This window comes from Embiotoca jacksoni, unplaced genomic scaffold, assembly GCF_022577435.1.
Source record: "Embiotoca jacksoni isolate LCO1_2020_lvr unplaced genomic scaffold, fEmbJac1.0.p SCAF_29, whole genome shotgun sequence".
Taxonomy (NCBI): domain Eukaryota; kingdom Metazoa; phylum Chordata; class Actinopteri; family Embiotocidae; genus Embiotoca; species Embiotoca jacksoni.
In genome coordinates, this window is record NW_027185380.1 from 3021461 (window position 1) to 3037305 (window position 15845).

General features: G+C 42.2%; 1 protein-coding gene across 1 annotated transcript; it reads left to right on the plus strand.

Annotated features, from left to right (window-relative positions):
- The first annotated feature begins 1479 nt into the window (after positions 1–1479).
- On the plus strand, positions 1480–14429 carry lbr (lamin B receptor). The gene is made up of 14 exons (XM_069161763.1): positions 1480–1604; positions 4714–4888; positions 5461–5682; positions 6418–6501; positions 7473–7641; positions 7917–8113; positions 9161–9215; positions 9503–9697; positions 9829–9932; positions 10517–10642; positions 10799–10967; positions 11659–11739; positions 12061–12183; positions 12325–14429. Exons 2-14 carry the CDS (start codon positions 4718–4720, stop codon positions 12483–12485), a joined length of 1857 nt encoding a protein of 618 aa, XP_069017864.1. The 5' UTR covers positions 1480–1604; positions 4714–4717; the 3' UTR covers positions 12486–14429.
- The last annotated feature ends 1416 nt before the right edge of the window (positions 14430–15845 follow it).

Below are 15845 nucleotides of genomic sequence, written 5' to 3' on the forward strand. Positions count from 1 at the left end.
TGCATATTTCAAGCCTTTAGACTGTGTAGCCTATACTGATTTGAGTCACGATAAAATGGAATATAAAGGCTTTCAACTTCTACATTTAGATTTGTAAATATGGTATTTTACAAAAGAAAATCTTTCATTGTATCAAAATAAAACAGAAAGCGATTCCCTCATACAACACAGTATTTGGGCAGAATGAACCCTGTGTTGAAGATGAAAAGAAACTTGCCTCACTGTATTAAAAAAAAAAAGAAAAGGTTTCTGTTAGGCTTCAGCTTCAAAGCACACAGCAACACTTCCTGTGGGAGGAGCATGGAGCTCCAGCAGTGCATCTGCAGTTCAGCTGAGGTTTAGTTTGCCACAAACTGGCTGTGCTGCAGAGAAAGCTGCACAGAGACAGGAAAATGCAGCGAGCTGCAGAGGAAACATTAATGCCGTAATTTGATTGGGGAGTTTGAATTTTCAAATCCAGCCTTCTTCCTCTTATTGTGTCTTTATGATCTTTTTTTTTTCCACAGAGATGTAACACTACAATATCTAATAATCAATAGAATAAAGCTTATAAATGACCTTTACACAGGCAGAGATTAAAGCAAATAAGAGAAGCTCACTTTAAATATAAGTGTTTTAAAGGGTCTCGAATGCTTCCTTGTAGGGAGGCCCAAATAAAAATTATCATGATTTCCACATTCATAAGTGCACAGCCCTGTGTTGTCAGCTGGTTTGGTTGTATTCAAGAGAATAAGGGAGAAAAAAATAATGATAATTCTAATAATAAAAACAAGAATTTGAGATTTTAGAGCTCCTCTTTGATAGACATACTAGAAACAAAGGCCTATAAAGACAGATTGCTCACTATACAATATAATGATGCAAATTGTTTAAGTGTAAATTTGATAATGAGTCTAGTTTGATAAACTCAGCTTTAGATTTGAACTCTGTGAAACACTTAGTGTTCATCACTCAACCAATTTCATGTGAAATGACCACAGAATAAGTCTGTAGTTCAGTGCCATCATAAACATGAACATATAGAGCACGTTTTTACTACACATTATAAAAGAAACCGTTTTACCTAAAAGTTACAAGTAGCATTATATTTGTAGGAAATATATATATACATTTGTAATACAATCAATACAATTAATAATCGTACTTTCTCTGTTTTGATTACGTCATGATGCTCATTTCAATATAAATGACATTACATTATATATTTGAGACGTTCAAGGCGATTTGTGAGGCAAAACGTGTTTCTAACGCGGTTGTGACTGCGGATCGATGCGGGCCGATTCGACCATTTCGTCTGGCGGTAATCTGACACCAGTAAACAGAACAGTCGTGACTCCCTCTCGACCAATCCCGTCGCAGTTAAAATCCACAACGAGCCAATGAGATCGCAGAACCGTTTGAAATGAACGCCCGGCCGACCAATCGGAAGCCTTCGCGCCTTCCTAGTCGCTGGTGGGTTTCGCCCTGAGAGGGAGGGAGATCGAGCTCTACGTCAAACGTTAGGAAAGTTCGTTTTAAAACATAAAGATAAATTAATACGTTTCTCTTCTTGTCAGGGATATTTGTTCAGTTTTACCCGCCGGAATTATTCGCGCAGCGTAAAGGTGAGTGCATTTACCCGGCCGCTTTGTGTTTGTGGTGCGAAACAGAAAAATCGCTTTATACGTCTTGTCTTTGTTGGAGGAACCGGAGGGGGTTAGCCGAAGCTAACCGTACGTAACGGACGTGAAGGATGCGACTAATTTCTGGAAAGTTAAATGTGTGACTCCTGGCTCGAAAACAAATTACGTCGGACGTGTGAAGTTACACGTGTGGCGACCTTCCCCCCTTATAGTTTACACTTTGCCCTTAACTTGTTGTGTTAAGTTTCCCCCCCCCCCGGCTCATCGTGACGTTAACCATGTTGTTCACCAACGTTCAGATTAACGACGTTCAGAGATTAGACGGCGCCTGCTCAAACAAACGCGCTTTTTTTTTTTTTTTAATTATTATTATTATTTAAATAGGACTGTAAGGCGGACACGAGCTCATCCACCGACACGTCTTCCACCGTGGACTGAACTCGTCAAAACTTCTCGCCGGATGGTTTCTTCGCTCCGGAGTTTGAATCGTGACGTTTTCCCTCCTTTCCGTCGGTCGGTTGGAGCCGCAGCCCTTTTTCTTTTTTCTTTTTTCTTTTTTTTTTTAAAGCTGACTAAGATTGCGCGATACGCGTCAACAGTTCCTGGATGTTACAGCTGACCTGCGGCATTAAGAAACCCAGTGGTGAAACATCTTCTCCACCTTTAACACGTATGAACACAAACAAGGCACGAAAATAAATAAATAAACGTTTTTTTTTTATGAATGATAGTTATTCGCCCTTTTGTTAAATCCTGGATGAAACGGCACCGAGGTCTGTTGTTTGGGTTTACTTTACATTATTTAATAGCTATAAAGTATGCAGACGAAAAAAGAAGTATGGAAAAATAAGAGTTAACTTCGTGTGTGTGTGTGTGTGTGTGTGTGTCATCATGACGTGTTTTTTCAGCACATGTTGTGGCTTTTTGTGTGTTTAGATAAATTCCCAGTTGCCAGTGGAGGAGAGGCTGGCTGAGATGTTTGAATCTCCTTGCTGGATTGTAATAATCCATGTGACTGAGGTTTTGGAGCCTTTGCTTGGTAATCGGTGTTTATTTTGTAGTTGTAAAGCCTGACAGGAGATTGATGGGGTACGTGTCGGACACAACGCGGTGTTATGGTAGTCGATAATCAACTGTTATTGTCAAATTGAACCTGAATTGTTGTTTTTTTTTTTAATAGAAATGTGATGCTTAATCACTCCCTGGTGCTTTAAGGGTCAAAGCACAACCTGAACAACGACTGTTTACCTGCTATATCAGCAGGGCTCTGATCACTGGCATTTTAATTAGTAGGCTGGTTGAAGGTCCTTAAGGTTTATGGCTGAAGTTGCCATCAGCACAAAACTACAGATAAAGACTGAAATGTGTTGGGTTTTTTTTTTCTTTTTTTTTCTTTTTTTCTTTCAGCCAAACCTTTCTATCCTAATATAAACACATTCAGTCAGTGTTTACTTCCTTACTGCAACTTCATATTTGTATTAAAGTCTGACTAATCAAGCATTTTGTTTTACATATGAGCATATTATGTGTTGTAAATGGGCAGTGTCCAGGTGAGATGGATAAGGGCTCTCAAGCATCATATTTCTCTCTTTTAGTTGAGCTGTGTAACACAAATATGTCTGTGATGCAACCTGGACAGTTGCAAATTATTAGAGCATCAAGTTCTGTTTCTGTAGGATGGCAGAAAGATCCTTGTTTGTCCATGAAAGTCGGTGCGTGTCCGTCCATTTTATTGTATAAGCCCATTTAAGTTTGATGGTTGTGATCAGTGGGCTGCTGGAGTTGACCAGCTCTGTAAAGTCCTTGGCTGGCTGGCTGTGCCTTGAATGGAACAACTCTTTCAGGCAGCTTTGGGTAAACCTCGCAGGGACAGACCTGTCAGCAGTTCTGCAGTAGTGTGCTGCTTTTCTAGACACTGCTCCATACTGCTGACCTCACCACCCACCTCTTTGTGTCCCGCACCGCTGTAAGTTTTCACCCCTCTAAAGTGATCATTTTGTTGCATCCGAAGCAAATCACTTAAAAGTAATGGGATGCTGTTTTGTGTTATTGTCACACCTTCAGGATAATATTACTTCATTATAACAGTTGTGAAATGGGTCCTGCTGAAGAATCTCTGACAGGAGACCAGCAGGCTGACAAAAGCACCTTTTAAAGTGTGGTTTTAAATGAGGATGACCTCATCCCTCTGCACCACCTATCTTCCAAGGCACTTTCACACTCCAGCTAAAAAAGTTAAATTGGAAGTGCAGATATAGTTGAATTTCTTTTTTACCCTCATTGTTCACCCCTGGGGTTTTGGTCTGGAGTGCGGATGTTGTGTGACATGTTAACCTCGGGTTAAATATAGTTCCAGTTACTTGTTGTGAAGAGTAAATGCCTATATCTGCTCTGGTTGTAATAATAGTGGTGGTTTGATTTTTCTCCTCTGCCTCAGATCCTTTCTGCTGAGTACAATTATATGATCAATTGTGTTACTGCTGTTGGTTGCATTACTTGGCAAATTGATTGTTTCTAAGATTATTCAAGTTTGCGATACAATTTTTTTTTTATTTTTAAAGCTACTATTTTACTTTATTAAAGCAACAAAACCATCTGACAATGAAAATATGAATGGTGTCAGTATTTGATAAAGTACCACTCAACACTGTGTAATTGTCCAGCTGTATGTAAAGACAGAAAATAGAAATATATAAGAGTGACAATGAAACCGTTGAAATGTTAGATGCCCCATCGTTGTCGTACAGGCTCCTCCTGGAGCTCCCCTTGGAGCTCCTCCTGGAGCTTGCGCTTCAGTGGTTGACGGAGACGAAGGGTAGCAAAGACATGACCAGCATTGTTTCCCAATCTGCGTCTTTACTACACTTCCCAATGCAAAATCATGTTTGCACTGCATTGATAAATAAATATGATTCCAAATCTACTTTAAATCTGGCATGCAGCCCACAGTGTTGTGATTAAAGTGGAAAATATCACATGACTGACGGGATGGGGGAGGGCACGTTTCACTTCTAAGTGTTTTGTGTTTCCCATCCTATCCTTGTCTTTGCTCTCCTGTATCTCATGTCTGTCCTCTTCATACTTTCCTCAGGTCGATGAGGATGCCAACTGTGAAGTACCAGAACGGGGAGACGGTGATGGGCCGCTGGCCGGGCAGCAGCCTGTACTATGAGGTCAAGGTGCTGGACTTTAACACCAGGAGTCAGCTCTACACGGTCATCTACAAGGACGGCACAGAGCTCGAGCTCAAGGAGCAGGACATCAAGGTAGAACCGGACTCACCGTACCGGACTCACAGTGATTCACACCAAGTGTGCTTGAAGCTGTCCTCTACAGTTCCAGTCCAGCGTTTGGTGTCTGGGTGAGATCTGTAGGAGGACAGCTGTGAGTGGAGGTTCCAACCATAGGGAGTTTACATGTAACTAAAGCTTAAACACATGGATCAGTTATGTGATAGATTCATTGCAATTTGATAGGTATTGTTTTAGCTGTTTTTCAGGTGGTTTACAAAGTTAAAAAAGAATCCAAAATAGTTTTCCTGTCATTGTCACCTGACTCATGTCCAGGATGAAGCCCGTGTTCAGGGAAACTGCTGCTGAAACTGTTAGATATTACTCTTTGAAATTTAGATTGTGGTTCTTGACTTATTAATTAAAAAAATCTTCCAAATACACTGCAAACTACTTTTCATGACCCGACTGTATAACGGTTCCTGTGTTATGCAAATATACATTTCAATACACATTAATAGACATTTTTAATATCTCGGCTAGTTCTTCGATATGTCGTAGAAAGGCTGTTCCTAATGGTTTTGATTTGTTTCCCTGGTTTCTCTCAGAGTGCGACTGGTTTCCAGACCCGCTCGCGCTCCCGTTCTCGCTCGCGCTCTCCGGGCCGCCGTCGCAGCCGATCACGTTCTCCTGCCAGGACGACTCGCCGCTCGTCCTCTCGCGCCGCGGCCGCGACAGCGACAGCGGCCGCATCCATAACGGAGAGCACGCCGTCCTCCCGCAGAGATGCAAAGCTGAAGGACACTTTGGAAGTCCGGCTCAGCCCACTGGTACGTGAACACCTGCCTCGGTAACAGCAGTCAGGAGGTCCGAGGCTCACGCCGATGGTCCTGGTTTCATTGGGGTTGTTTGCTCCTTGAAGTTCACATCCTCTCGCCACAAACAGGGAACACTAGATTAATATCAGTTCTCCAACACATGCTGTTCTCCTGGTATCTAACTTGCTCCAGTCAGATCCATGATCCATGGCAGGGAATTATAATTCATCAGAATGTGACTTGTTTAAATTGCGGTATTGATTTGTGAGCATACAAGATCCTGTGCATCGTAACATGAAATGCATGGATTTGAAATCTTTATGCAACTATCATCATCTTGTAAGAATATATTTTCCATGGTTTTTACTGATGTCTGGTAGGAACTGCCAACTGCCATTAAACGATGAAGGAAGAAGAACACATTACTGCTACGCACTTGCAGTGAATATGGAATTATAATTTATCTAGAAATGGCCATACATAGTTGAGATGGCAAGTGTTTGTCTGATACATATAACTAAAGTTATCATGAACCGATTATAAAAAGGTGTGAAATTGTCTTCCAAGATGAAGTTCGTCGTCAAATGTCCCAAATCATCAGGAGCTCGTGGGGAAACGTGTCCGTTTGTGTCCGTCACTCTGGATTTTGACCAAAACACCGTCACGTTCCCTCCGTCCACTCCTCACGTTGCTTTTTCCTGTTTTTGTCTCATCTCCATCGTTCTCCCGGCATTGTTTGATGAACAGCAACAGACAAAGACAGCTGAGAACAACAGCAACGACAAGCATGAAAAGAAAGAGGAGAATAACACGGCTGGCAAAGTAAAAGAGGTGAGTTTTGTTTTGTAATTAAAAAAACACCGTTCATCTATGTAGAGAACTTTTCACATGTCCTAAAAACAAATTCTATTTGACCCTGGCATTGCCCAGCTATTTTACAGTGCACGTTTTTTATTTACATTTGATTTATCTACCACCATAATGAGTTTTACAAACCACAAAGAAGTGTTGTTGTGGGCTGCTGGCTGTCTAAAGGGCTGTGAGGTAAGTTGGAGCTGCAGGAATGTCCTGATGCTGCATGTTGGTGGTGGTGGTGGTGGTTGGGGGGGTCCACTGAGAGCCTCCCTCACAAGATGGTGCTTCATTCAGTCACATGGTGGCCAGCATGTGCTGCCTCGACTCTCCGGTAGAAACATTTCAGACATGTTTGCAGCGTCCTGTGAATACACAAGTGCACCTTTGCTTCTTAAAGGAGTTAAAAATCTACTGACTCCAGTTTGTGATAACTGCAGTTGAATTTATCCGTCTACAATTGCAGATGTGAGTGCGGCAAGTTTGTAAATGTCATTGTTGGATTATTTGCTTATGTGCTCCTAATATTAATCCTAGATAGCTATACCTGCTGTAAGAAGCTTTCTGTAGGAAAACAAAGAGCTTAATGAGAGCTTAGGTTTGTTTTTAGTTAACATAGAAGGAAAAGCCATGAGGTCACTTTATGAAGAGATTAAAAGTGATTAAAGAACCTGTTTACTGAGTAAACTAACAGTTTTCATAACTGCTATATACCTAACGTCTGGCAATTTCTTGATGTGGCGATCGTTTGCAATTTAAGTTTTTTTTTTTTTTTTATGCTATTTGCATATATTGGCTGATGTTTCTCATACACGTGCAGTCCATGTACTGTACGGTACAGCTGACACATAAATGTGGTGGAGTAAAAACTACAATATCTCCCTTGTGAAATGTAGTTGTTGATATGTATGTTTTAATAATTTTGAAAAAAATCCTTAATCTTCCTTTAGACCCCTGACGCTAACATAGAGGAGCCCGAAAAGAGCCAAGGCCGCTATAATCTCCGCCGCAGGAAGGACGGTGGAGACTCCAAAGTAGAGGAGACCAAACCTGAACCGCTGGTGGAGGAGGAGGAGGAGGCTGCTCTCTCCACCCAGCTGGACTTTGGAGGGAAGATGGGTAGGTTACCACATAGTTCAATTGAGATATAAAATATAACGCACTGGTATTGAAGTTCATTTCTGTGGTTTCATTGGGGGGGGGGGGGGGGGGGGGTGGGGGGTCTGACTGAAAGCCATCCTGTTTCACATCATTTGGGACTGTTATCATCTACGGTCAGCTGTGTGACTACTTTGAATGCTGAGGAGTGCACCAGCTGTTGAACTGCTTGTTTGATGTGTTTGACCGGAGGGAGGTGATGACGTTGTTCCCCCGGTTTGTGTTGCTGCCTCCAGGAGCCTACTTCTGGCTGCTCTTCCTGCCAGCCTGGGTTCTCTTCGTGGTGCTCCAAGGCAACCTGGACGACCCCAGCCTGGCCAACTTCCCTCCACCTCTGCCTCCGCTCCAGGCCTTCTGGGATGCCCAGGCTCTTGGCGTTGTCGTCCTATGGATCTTATTCCAGGCCCTGCTCTACAGCTTGCCTGTCGGAAAGGTGAGTGAGAAGATGTGAAATCTGTGCTCAAATGTATGAGTTACAGAACATAAGAAGTGTGTACAGCTATGTACAAATGCAGTCTGATTTCCTGACTTCTTCTACACTAGTGTCTAATATCAGTAGGAGCAGTGTAATGAGGCCGTGGCTGTCTGTCTCGGTGGCCACTGCTTTAAGGATCCACATGACTGTTTGGCCTGGCAGTCGGTTGGTCAGGAGTAACACTGAATGAGATGCTTGACGGGAAGAAGGAATCATCAGCCATTTCTGCCTCTCCATATCTTACGCTCACTGAGGGTGCCCTTTGTTCCCCTAAATGATGAATTGTATATACAAATATAAAACTTTTTTGGGGACTGTTGCAATTTTATAAATCCTTGAGTATTGCAAGTTGAAGAAAAAAATGCTATTTCAACAATTACCTGTTAGGCCTCATCTTTTTTTGTTTGTTTCTGAACTTAAAGAACTATGTGCTGTAAATTACAAAACATTCCTGAATGGTAAAAGTGATTAAGCTTTAACAGTCTACTGAATACACGGTAAAAGTAGTGCTTTTTATATTTTTTTTTAATAGTATTAATTCACAAAAAGAAAAGGAAAATACAACTGTAATGTTGGTGAAACTCCTGTAATTAAACACAGTAGGATCCAGCTGACTCGGGTAAATGAAATGATTGTTGGCCTACATAAATTGATAAAATTCCAATGGTCATAAACCCTGTCAGATTTACCCTTGTTTTTATTTGCCGATTGTAAATGAGGATTTATTTTAGTTGATGAAGCCATGTTTAACTAGAAAGGCTTACTTTGTGCCATAATGTCTTCAGAAGAGCTTCTATTGAAAAATCACAGCAATTTTACTAAATTTAAAGCTGCCACAAAAATGTCAGAGATTGGTTGAATTTGCATAATTGGTTGTGAATGCAAGGTGGTGATTTCTTGGAGGGACTAAAGACCACTTCCTTTAAATGTAGATGGAACCCCGATGTTTGACGGGTCAGTGTGTGGGTGGTCCGGTGTTGATCCATGTGTCCTGTGTTTCTCCAGCTGAGTGAGGGCATGCCGCTGAGGTCTGGGGAAAGGCTGAAGTACAGAACCAATGGTGAGGCTGTGAAGTAAACACTCAGACACCCACTCCCACTGGGAAACTACCAGCCGACGCTACCACAGTCCCGTTGTGTCTTAGTCACTTTGTAATTAACTGTAGCCTCATGAATTTATTCATTTAATCTGTTCATTCGCTCGGATGCTGTTCAGCCATTGATTTCACGAAGGGACAAACATGTTGCTGGAACCTAACACATATATATTGTGTAGTTCTGGTTGAATTAAACGGGTTTTTTTTTTTGGTTTTTTTTCTTTATTCCATATCTCTTCTGTCTCTACCAGGTTTCTTTGCCGTTGTGGTGAGTGCTGTTGCCGTGGCAGCAGCAGTGTACCATGGCGTTGACTTCACCTACGTCCACAGCCACTTCTTGCAGCTTGCCACAGCCTCCCTGCTGGTGTCCGTCCTGCTCAGCGTCTACCTGTACGTCCGCTCTCGCCGCGCTGCAGCGGAGCAGCGAGCGCTCGGGGGAAACTCGGGTGAGAGGAAAGCTTCAAGATTCACTGACTCGCTGGTCACATACGTTCTGCTGCATCTCCTAAAGTAGATTGTTGGTTTTGCCGGTTGTCTTTAGCTTTCTGAAAGCTGTTCTCTCCATCTGGCTCTCCAGGCAATATGGTCTATGATTTTTTCAAAGGACGTGAGCTTAATCCCCGAATCAAAGAATTTGATCTGAAATTCTTCTGTGAAATGCGCCCTGGACTGATTGGCTGGGTGAGTTGTCATGGGAACCTGAAGCAAGCCTTTATTTCAAAAATACATTTAGGGAGCACTTAATGCCAGATGATGTCGTTCTTCTTCTTATCATTGTTATTATAAGTAAACCTGACCTTTTTGACTCCAAGTCAAACTGAAGGCCCTCTGTCTTGATTCAAATGGACCCGTTTACCTCAGTAAGTAGTTGTGATCTGTGTCTGAGGTACCTGTAAGTTTCTACACACTTTGCACCCCCTGGTGGCCATAAGTGGAGTTGATATATATATATATATATTTTTTTTTTTATTATTATTTTTTTTTTTACCTTCAGTCATTTGATGGAAACAAAGTGCGTTTGCTTGTAGCCATGAGGCTAATACAACCTTTCATCTTAGATGATGTCCTCAGGCATGGATGGATTAATCCCACTTTACCTGCAACCTCTCTTACACATGACCAAGCTTTCCACGTGGTTTGGTGCAGCCTTATCTTTTTGAAACTGACAATGATAGTTTGCAGGAATCTCCACAAATGGCTCTACTGCATTCTATAAAATGAAGAGATATTCCTAATAAACGAGTATTTTCTGTGTCATTGTTCAGTGTTTGATCAACTTTGCGATGGCTCTGGCTGAGATGCAGCAGCAGGGTCTGGAAGCCCCATCGTATGCCATGATCCTTGTGAACGTCTTCCAGCTGCTCTACGTGGTGGACGGACTCTGGAATGAGGTACGCTCAAGACAGAAGTGGGATATCACCTGGAATTATTATTTTTGATATTACTCAGAGGGGATTTGATAAAAGATATAAAGTAACTCGATGGTAAACCTGTCTGTGTACCTGTCGATCAGACCAGAGAGTGATAACTGAATGTGTCTCTCCCAGGAGGCCATCCTGACCACTATGGACTTGATGCATGATGGATTTGGCTTCATGCTGGCGTTTGGCGACCTGGTTTGGGTTCCTTTTACTTACACCCTCCAGGCCTATTACCTGGTCAGCCAGCCCAATCCCTTGAGCCTCCCAGCTGTCGCCGCCATCGTCCTGCTCAAATGTAAGTGGAAGCACCGCATCCCTCTCAACTCAACTTCTTGCAATTATTTGACCGCTGTATTGTGGCTGATTTGTCAGTAGCTCTTGTTGCCCGGTGACTTCATGCACAACAGTATGGACGGGGTTCAAAGAAAAGCAGTATTGGAAAATCAATCTTGTGTTCCCGTTTTATTTCTACACAGAGAATCAGTGGACGGGCCGTTGCTCAGTGCTTCACTGTCCCAACGACTGCAGAGCTGTGGTCCACTGATGATCTGCTAGGTTCATCTCAGATTGCACTGCACCTCATCTTCATTTGTTTTTTGAAAGAGTTCCACACGGAACTTCTTTTTTTTTTACCGATGCAGTCGTGTTTGCATGTTGTTCCTGTTCTCAGCAGCCTGGCAACACCGGGTTCTTCTTCTTATGTCCTTTTAATGGCGGCTGGCAGACAGCTTTTAGGTGCATTACTGCCACCTCCTGACGCAACTAACACATTACAACCAGGTGCTGGTAAAAATGGGGGAAAAAAGAATGATGGTCACATATGTTAATCTATTTTTTTATGATTATTCAAATATTCTAACTACTCAGATGTTGGTATTTATTCCCCAAAGAGATAAAGTCAACACTTAAATAGTCACTTTATTTCCCCAGTCTCTAAAGTTAATGGGTTGGTGTTAAAGTTTCCTCTCTGTTTTTATCTATTTCAGTGGTTGGCTTCTACATCTTCAGGAAATCCAACTCTGAGAAGAACGCCTTCAGGAGAAATCCATCAGACCCCAAACTGTCCCGTAAGTTCTCCGCCAGGTTTATGACTCAGATTGACGCGTACCGTGCAGTGCAAATGTTTCAGGCACTGAAAGAGAAGTGAGGATAAAATAATGCCATGAATAGTTTTCACATCTCGCTTCGCCTGATGGCGAAAGCAGCCTTTGGATCACTGAGCATCTACAGAAACCTGGCAGCTTATTGTTTCTATTATGTTCAGCTCTGTTATTCTAATAATTACTGCAGGAAAACCTGCCTTCATCAAACGTCCCGACTTGGTTTTAAAGTTCTGTCTTTGTCCCTTTTCGTCTCTGTTGACGCCTGTTCCGTCTTCTGGTGTCCAGATTTGAAAAGCATCCCGACAGCTACGGGGAAAAACCTGCTGGTGTCTGGCTGGTGGGGCGTCGTCCGCCACCCCAACTACCTGGGAGACCTCCTCATGGCGCTGGCCTGGTCTTTGCCCTGTGGTGAGTTTGCAATAATTAAGAACGAGGGTGCCGGATGTGTAAATGAAGGAGGACGTGCTCGTTTCCGGATGAAACGTCCTCTCGGCAGCTGGTGGGTAGATTGAGGTGGAGTTACGTTTCTTTTCCTTTCACCGTGCGCAGGCTTCAGCCACCTCCTGCCGTGGTACTACATGATCTACTTCGGCATCCTGCTGGTGCACCGAGACTCGCGTGACATGAGCGAGTGCCGGAGGAAGTACGGTTCGGCGTGGGACGAGTACTGCAGAACTGTCCGCTACCGGATCGTTCCCCGCGTCTACTGAGGAACCGGCGCCGGACGCTCGGCAGCGGAGGCCTCGTTCTCAACCCCATCTCACCAACCAACACATCCACTCACTCATTGGACTTTACGATCATTTTTAAAGCAAGATTATTATTTTTTTGATCTTGATTCCGGACTGAAGGAGCATTTGAATTATATCTTGGAAGGAAAATAAAAAGACTCATCGCTACCGTGGACTGTTTGAAGAATTGCCTTTTTGAATACAAAATATTTTTAAATATAAACTTAAAGTTTACAAAATGTGGGGGAATAAACAAAAGAACCTGCCTCTGCGAGGAATGTCTTGTCAGGATGTATATTTTGTATATACACATTTGTTTTTATACTTCGAGAATAACACAGCTTTTTGGTACATTTTATTCTTTGCGCTCATATTCAAAATGTTCTAATATCAGCTTGGCTATATGAATAATTTTTGTAAGTACGCCTTCCTATTCTAATTCTACTACTTGTGTATATTGTGAAGGATGGGAAGTATGCTCCCTTTCTGATGAGCTGTACAGTAGAACTAGGACTCGTGTTATTTCTCAGGAGCCGGGACTTTGGCACAAGGCCGAATTAGAAAAGTTTTGTCTTAATGATTTTGTTGTTAATAATTTTATAAAGATATCTAGTTTTGACTTGAGAGTGGAATGTGATTTTAGAGGTTTTAAGGAAACTTCACTAATGCATTGAGGCATTCTTTTGACAGGATTAATTCCAAAGTGTATTTAATTTGGCTGCCACCTCAGGTTCCCTCACTGGGCAGCTCTCCTCCTCTGCGCCCTCTGGAGGCGGCGGGTGGAATTGATTTGGGATGTCAATGCTAAATGAGTCAAACTTGTCTCGATTTAACCATAATATCAATTGTGAAAAAGTGGCAACCATCCACATCACAGAACACTCGTGCTCTTAACTTCTTTGACGGGTTTCTAAATTGTTTTAAATATTATTTTGGATCTGTAAGTTGTCTTCTAATACGAACTAGTTGTCAATTTCCCAACAGTGCCACAAGAATTTGGTTTTTTATCTTTGTAAGCTTTATCTTGCCAGGTCAGCTGACTGTCTATTTTAAGAAGTTCATACTGTGACGGCATGGAGAGTTGTGTTGGCATACGTAACCTGTGCGTTTGCAAACCCAAGAAGTATTATTTTTGCTTGTGCAGCTAAAGATGAATAAGCAAGTAGCAATACCTTCACTAGACTAGGTAGCATTTTTTTAATGCTATGCTGACTGAATACCATGTAAATATTTTTTTTTTTTTTTTTTTAAATGTTATTTTGAGTAAAAGATTTAAGCGTAGATAGTAATGTTTTTCAGTAGATATTTAATGTTGCTTTTTATTTGGGTTTTATTTTTTTAAGTTATCTACCTAATTTTGACCACTAGTAATGTGATGAACCTAGAACTGCCATGTTTCTGGACAATATTTTAAAATGTATTGAAACAAATTTAGAAAGGTCTGCTATACATTTCACCTGATGAGAGAGAAAAACCAGTCTGACACTCGAGCTCCCTGTTTGTTTCAGGACTCGTGTCCATAACGTGTTTTGTGGTGGTAAACTGTTTTTCTCTGCAGACATTTGGACTTGTCATTGTTGAGGAAGCACAGCTGTACTAATGATTAAAAAAAAAAAAAAAAAAAAAAAAAGCTCAGTTCAATGAAGAAAGCCATAAATGTGGATCAACATGCCTAAAAGCAGGATCCTCTCCGTGGAAACGGCTCTCATCAATAAACCAGCTGTTCCTTCGAGGACCAGTCACAATGTCTGCTAGGAAAAAGGTCTTTTACTGGAAAGCAGTAGCTTTCATTTCTCTTGATGAATGCCAACGATGGTTGAGGATGTTAACGGGTCCAACATCTGCAGACGGATCAAACAAAGCGCTTATCTCTACAAAATGTTGCAACGTGAAATAAAGATTTGCCGTATTTCTTTTTCCCAATTTCAGAAGTACGTTTGTTTTTTGGTTTTTTTTTGTCAGCAAGCCTCTCCAGGATGAAGGGAGGTTTGTTTGGGAGGAAGGGGGGGGGGGGTGTTGTGCTTCCCTTCCTTTATGCAGAGCAGTTTAATGTAGGTGTGTGTGCTTGGTGCACAGGTTCAGGGTACCAGTGTTGCCCGTGAAACATCCGGAGTCCTTTTAGTGTGGACGACTGCTGCAGTCTGAGCAAGAACATTTCTAACTGGATCTGTCCGACCTGCTATGAACTGGAGACATCCGCAACAGAAAACATTCAAACTTAACATTTCTTCATTCAGGTATCGGTAAATGGGTCAATTATCACTGGTTTATAATAACTTCTATGTTTCAATTGAACAAGGAGAAACGTATTGTTTGGGAAATACGGAGACATTACGGGCTGGTTGTAAGTTTGTAAAAATGTGTTTAATTACTGTTATTCATCCAAATTAAAAGCCAGTTATTTTGTATCATGTAGTCCGTTAAGATGGGAAAGTGAACGGTAGTTCCACTGAAGTGGCAGCAGAGGGCAGAAGACCGATGGGTGCATAAGGATCTCTTTGGTTTGAGTTTCTAAGTGAGTATGAACAATGGAAATGTAATGATATGGACATATATAGTTAGAAATATAGAAAACTTGAGTGTTTGTGAATTTCTGGCTTGTGTGTGTAGAATGCTGTCAGATGTGCTGCTGTAGATGTGTTCAGGGTCCAGATGTGTTCAGAATCCAGATGTGTTCAGGAGCAGAAACCCTCTCTAGCATTAAGGTTCCACTCAAAACTTTACTTTTTTTTGATAAAGTTTATAGTTGAGCTGCTCAGGTGGACCTGAACCATCCTGCAGTTCTGCTGTTATAGACCGAGGCTGCTGGGGGACTTCCCATGATGCACCGGGCTTCTTTCCTCTCACTCTTTCACTCTCTATAACTCATATCTCACCATAACTTCTCATTAACTTCATGTTTTTCTCTCCCATAGTTTCTTCTTATTATCTGTTGTCTCCATTCAGTTCCTTCGCTCGTATAGTTTCTGTTCTTCCTTCTGCAGATGTCCCGTCATGGAGCTGCATGTCTCTGCTCTGTGAATGTCGACCCACCACCAGTTCATGTCTTGTATCTCTATGCTATCCTTTTCTCTCTCTGCTCTCCTCTCACCCCAACCGGTTGAGGCAGATGGCTCCGCCCACCTCTGAGCCTGGTTCTGTTAACAGATGCTCCGCCCACCTCTGAGTCTGGTTCTGTTAACAGATGCTCCGCCCACCTCTGATCCTGGTTCTGTTAACAGATGCTCCGCCCACCTCTGAGCCTGGTTCTGTTAACAGATGCTCCGCCCACCTCTGAGTCTGGTTCTGTCGGAGGTTTCTTCCTGTTAAAGGGAGTTTTTCTTCCCTCTGTTGGAGGTT

What these genes read in the sequence shown, in the direction of transcription:
- lbr (XM_069161763.1), top strand. Translation starts at nt 4,718, where the DNA reads ATGAGGATGCCAACTGTGAAGTACCAGAACGGGGAGACGGTGATGGGC. An exon ending in CGGCTGGCAAAGTAAAAGAG is followed by an intron (nt 6,502 to 7,472) that starts GTGAGTTTTGTT and finishes ATCTTCCTTTAG; the next exon opens with ACCCCTGACGCTAACATAGA. An exon ending in ACAGCTTGCCTGTCGGAAAG is followed by an intron (nt 8,114 to 9,160) that starts GTGAGTGAGAAG and finishes GTGTTTCTCCAG; the next exon opens with CTGAGTGAGGGCATGCCGCT.